Source organism: Triticum aestivum, chromosome 5A (genome assembly GCF_018294505.1).
Source record: "Triticum aestivum cultivar Chinese Spring chromosome 5A, IWGSC CS RefSeq v2.1, whole genome shotgun sequence".
Lineage (NCBI taxonomy): Eukaryota > Viridiplantae > Streptophyta > Magnoliopsida > Poales > Poaceae > Triticum > Triticum aestivum.
In genome coordinates, this window is record NC_057806.1 from 414,461,205 (window position 1) to 414,467,146 (window position 5,942).

At 46.4% G+C, this 5,942-nt stretch overlaps 1 protein-coding gene across 1 annotated transcript; it reads right to left on the reverse strand.

Moving 5' to 3' along the window:
• Positions 1-2,687, reverse strand: LOC123101335 (uncharacterized). The gene is made up of 3 exons (XM_044522833.1): positions 2,202-2,687; positions 1,301-1,851; positions 1-1,217 (listed from the first exon to the last, which is right to left on the reverse strand). The coding sequence occupies exons 2-3, from the start codon at positions 1,848-1,850 to the stop codon at positions 1-3; spliced, it is 1,767 nt and encodes a 588-aa protein (XP_044378768.1). The 5' UTR covers position 1,851; positions 2,202-2,687.
• Between the last annotated feature and the right edge of the window lie 3,255 nt (positions 2,688-5,942).

The window sequence follows — 5,942 nt, forward strand, 5'->3', positions numbered from 1 at the left end:
TCAAGAAACAAGCATCAATAGTAGCAGCAACAGCTTCTTTCCAAAAGTTCCTTCTTTGTTTTCATATTTCAGAAACTCGTCATTGACAACCAGCATGCAAGTATCATGATCATTTCCATAGTATTGTTCAGCACACTCCTGAAATCCTTCATTTGCAGTGGTAAAGACGGAGCTATCTGCATAACTATAGTGTGGGTTCAACACATATGCGGCCATGTGCAGTGGAGAATCTAGCCTTCCATTCATCTTCTTTTCAACAATGCCCATATTATCTTTGTAGTTCCTCTCCAAGTTGTTAAATGCCTCCTTCATCTCCCTCTTTGCATTCACCAACTCTCCATACAACCAAGCCATCGATGGCTTAATATCCCCATCAACCAAACGAAGTACTCTCACCAATGGCTCAAACACCTTTATGCATAGGAGCACACCTTTCCAAAAGTTTGCATCCATCACCGTTGCTGTTGCATCCTTGCCTTTCTTTGTTTTCACATTTTTCATATCTTCCCAAGCTCTTTCAACCACCATATACCTTAAAGCATCTTTCTTCTCCAACAAACTTTGCAATGTGAGAAAAGCGGAAGCAAATCTAGTCACCCCCGGCCTTATGATATCTCTCCTTTTTGTAGCAACCCTCATCAATGCCAAAGTCTTGTGATGCGCATAGATGAAGATGGTGAGGTTCTTTGCTTGATCAATTATTGTTTTGAATCTGTTGAGGCTGCCAATTCCTTGGAGCATTAAGTTGATAGTGTGAGTTGCACAAGAGCTCCAAAAGATCTTCGGCCTCTTCTCAAGCAACATTTTCTTGGCTCCCATGTTATTGGAAGCATTGTCCGTCACCACTTGCATCACATGCTCCGCCCCTACCTCCTCAATTGCGCTGTCCACTAGCTGAAATATGACGTCACTTGTATGTGACACATCAGATGTTTCCTTTGATTTGAGAAAACTTGTCCCCCCACTGCAATGCATGCACAAATTCATTATGCTCCTCCTCTTCATGTCCGTCCATGCATCTGTCATGATGGTGCACCCAAGCTTTATCTTCTCCTTCTCACGTTCATCTAACAAACTCTTGGTCCTTGCATATTCATCACTCAACAACTTCTCCCTAAGCTCATATTGAGTAGGAGGCTCATATCCAGGACCAAATTTGCCTATGGCCTCACACATTTGACAAAACTCATCATTGTCAAGAGCATTAAATGGTATGCCTACAAGCAAAGGAACAAAACAATGCAATCAAGCAATCATTTCAAGCACAAGCAAGCAAAGAAATGAAGGACTCCAGAATTACCATGTGAATACACCCATCTAGCAACATATGGTGAACATTGACCTCTTCTCTCCTTGAATAGTGCTTCATTCATACTTAGCTGCTTCAAGGCTTCCTCTTTGCTTGATTTACCATCAATAGGACGCACAAACTTGTCCATTGGTCCTAATTTGTTGGGCTCCGATGATGTGCTTCCAACACAAATAGATTCTCTACCATCCCTTGCTTCATTTAGGGCTGTAACATGCACATCAGCCCTCACTTCTGCCGTATGTTTTTTCTTCGCCACCTTCTTTGCCTCATATGCATCAAGAGCTCTCTGGCATATTGCTTTAGCCTCCGGAGTTGATCTTAAACATGAAAGAACGCTTGAGGTGGTGCCTGTGATGTGTAGCTTGAAACGGTTAATTCCTCCGGTGCTAATATGGCCACAAAAGTCACACTTCACCCTCTCCTTGTTTGTGACATCACATAGTTTCCCATAGTTCCATCCAACATCATTGGATTTCCTCTTCAGAGCTATCGGCCTTTCGGACTCTGTTTGGGCGGTGGTGTTCTCTGATGTTGACATCCTATAACAACAAGTCAACAACACAAATTAGCAGCTAGTAGCCACAGACAGCAGCAGCAGCTAGCATTAGCAACAAACAAGTAGCAGCAGCAGCCAGCATCAGCATCAGCTAGCATCAGCAGCAAACAAGTAGTAGCAGCATCAAACAGCAGTAGCAGCTAGCAGCAGTAAATTAACAGCAACAGGCAACAGCACCAAGTACTACTACTTTTACTCTACTAGTAAACAACACCACTAACTACCACCACCAGCAGCTAACATCACTTCAGCGGCAACTAGTAGCACCAGCAAAGCAGCAACAGGCAGAAGCTAGCAGGAGAAGGTAGGATCGATGGGGATCTGGGGGCTCACCTGCCTGAAGAGAAGAAGACCAGGCCGCGAGATCCACGGCGGGATGAGGTCGAAGGCCAGCAACCGGAGGTGTGGGGGAGGGCCCGAGCAGGAGAGGCGCGAGGAGAAGCTTCAGATCCAGGGCGGAGGGCGTGCTGCTGCCGGCGGCGCGAGGAGAGTCTCGCGGCCCCAAGGAGAGTCCGGCGGCGCGAGGAATGGAGGAGAGGAGACCCTAACCCTAACACGGGCTCGATTTTGACCCTCTGCCTTTCATCCCGTGGCTCCCTGCCTCTTTATCCCGATTCCCCGATGGATCCCCTCTCGTCGTTCTGCGCCATTAAGCGCCCGTTCCGCGCTGTTCCGCGCGCTTAAGCTCGCCTCAGCGAGAAAAGCGCTCCGCCTAGGCGCGCGTCGCGCCTTTACGAGCGCACATGGCCTATGCGAGGCGGTAGGCCAGCGCCTTGCGCGTAGGCGCGCATAAGCGCTCGATTAAGCGCGCTTTCCCGAACTTTGTCGGAGTATGAGAACACCATTTGGGACAGGTATGGAATCCACATTTGACTTCGAAGCAACTCGAATACCACAACTCAAAACAAAACAAAGGATTGGCTTGCAAAATAAGCCGGAACAAACATATGATAGAGATTTCGTCCGAAGTTTTCATGGTGGGGCCTACACGGGCTCGATCGTACAACACCATCATGTACAAGGCAGTGCACATGACATACGAAGCGTCCCCGAGTCGGCATAGCCAAGGACTCTTTAAGACACAACGAGACCACTGTAAAACCAACCGTGGATAGGCGGACCACTAGACGTCGAACCCCAATTTCAAATCATACATCTGTCGGAAAGATATCTTACGAGCTACTTGAATTCCCACCTATGAAACTCCCGAACCTTTTCGGTTATGCAATCAGGTGTTGGGGATACAGGGGAAGCATAATATCTCACCCAAATCTAGCAAATCCTACATCCAGTTGTATCCATCCTTCAACACATAACCGAGAAAAACTTCGGAAACCATCTACCTCAACCTTCGAAAATCATCCGTTATACAAGTTATGGCGATACTCCCGAACTCCGCCCCAGTACTGGGTGGCGTCGAGGTTATCTCACCAACGAACTACATAAAAGAGATTTTCGATGTCGGCGAACTAAACTCAGGTATTCCAGAACCGCAACGATAAAATTATGACGACAACACCTTGGAGCTCAACTCCCCGGGACACTGCCACAGAACCCCTGACAGGAGGCACCAAGACAATGTTCTCATCACAAAACCATCGAAACGATTCCAAGATACCCGCGTGATCCTAAATTTTTTTAGTGAAATTTGAGAAGAGAAGAGTCAAAACTCTACATCAGGATGCCTTACCAGAGCGATGAGGAGACTGGGGAGTAAAAAGAATTTCCTAAACTCTCCGATATATAATTCCTAAATGACTCAAAACATTTTTCTAGACACAACTCAGCCGCTAAAAACGATCAAGCAATGGGGCTCCTAAGGTCGGGAAGGCTCTGATTACCAACTTGTAACGCCCTCGATGCGGCTATATCTCCCACGTGTCGAAGCACGACTTAGAGGCATAACCGCATTGAAAGCAATGTCGCAAATGAGGTAATCTTCACACAACCCATGTAATACATAAGGGAAAGAGATACATAGTTGGCTTACAATCGCCACTTCACACAAATACATGAATAAAGCATTACATCATCCAAATACAATCAAGGTCCGACTACGGAACCAAAATAAAAGAAGACTACCCCAAAAGCTACACAGATCCCCGATCGTCCCGACTGGGCTCCACTACTAATCAACTAGAACGAAACAACACAAAGGACAAGATCTTCATCGAGCTCCTCCTGAGCTTGGTTGCGTCACCTGCTCGGTAACATCGGCACCTGCAAACTGGTTTTGGAAGTATCTGTGAGCCACGGGGACTCAGCAATCTCGCACCCTCGCGATCAAGACTATTTAAGCTTATGGGTAAGGTAAAGGTATGAGGTGGAGCTGCAGCAAGCAACTAGCATATATGGTGTTTAACATACGCAAATGAGAGCGAGAAGAGAAGGCAAAAGCACGGTCGAACAACTATGATCAAGAAGTGATCCTAGAACAACCTACGTCAAGCATTACTCCAACACCGTGTTCACTTCCCGGACTCTGCCGGAAAGAGACTATCACGGTTACACACGCGGTTGATGCATTTTAATTAAGTTAAGGATCAAGTTATCTACAACCGGACATTAACAAATTCCCATCTGCCCATAACCGCGGGCACGGCTTTCGAAAGTTCAAAACCCCGCAGGGGAGTCCCAACTTAGCCCATGACAAGCTCTCATGGTCAACGAAGGAATAGACCTCCTCCCGAGACATTCCGATCAGACTCGGTATCCCGGTTCTACAAGACATCCTCGACAATGGTAAAACAAGTCCAGCAAGACCACCCGCTGTGCCGACAAATCCCGATAGGAGCTGCACATATCTCGTTCTCAGGGCACACCAGATAAGCTAAGCGTACAGGAGCCGACATAACCCTAGTTGCCAAGGGATGGCCCTGCACGGTGCTCTGGGTTGGACCAACACTCAGAGGAGCACTGGCCCGGGGGTTTAAAATAAGATGACCCTTGGGCTGGCCTAACCCAAGGGAAAAGAGGCTAGGTGGCAAATGGTAAAACCAATGTTGGGCCTTGCTGGAGGAGTTTTATTCAAAGCAAACTGTCAAGGGGTTCCCATTATAACCCAATCGCGTAAGGAACGAAAAATCCGGGAACATAACACCGATATGATGGAAACTAGGGCGGCAAGAGTGGAACAAAACACCAGGCATAAGGCCGAGCCTTCCACCCTTTACCAAGTATATAGATGCATTAATTAAATAAGGTATATTGTGATATCCCAACAAGTAAACATGTTCCAACAAGGAACAACATCTCCATGTTCCAACAAGGAACAAACTTCAATCTTCACCTGCAACTAACAACGCTATAAGAGGGGCTGAGCAAAGCGGGAACATAGCCAAACAACGGTTTGCTAGGGCAAGGTGGGTTAGAGGCTTGGTTCAACAATATGGGAGGCATGATAAGCAAGTGGTAGGTATCGCAGCATAGGCATAGCAAAAGAGCGAGCAACTAAGCAAGCAAAGATAGAAGTGATTTCGAGGGTATGATCATCTTGCCTGAAATCCCGCAAGGAAGAAGAACGAGTCCATGAAGAAGAAAAACGGACGTAGTCGAACGGGTCCTCACAAACGCGACGTTATCAGAACCAACCCGAAGGAGCAAACACCGGAAAGGAAGCACACAACATAGTAAACAAACCACACATGAACATGGTATGATATGCGAGATGCGGTATGCGATGCATATGCATGATTTGACAAGGAATGCATGAACCTGGCCTCAACTTGGAAAGCCAAGTGTGCCACTGGAAATATGAGATGAAATCGCTTGAAAACGATATAAGGAACGTCGAAATCGGAGTTACGGTTTGGAAATGGCAAGCAATTCAAATATGGCACCGTTCTGCGATTTACAGCAAGTGGCCATCTAAATGCAACAAGATGAACATGCTACAGGACCCAAACATGGCATCAAAATATATGGCAGGAACACATTCATGATGCTTAACAAAAGACTAGCACTGAGCTACGGCCAATTCATCCATTAACAGGTTCAAACAAGCATGGCAAAAATGCATATGGTAAACAGATTTCAGACTTAGTGAAATTAACACAAGTCTGGAATTTCAGATCA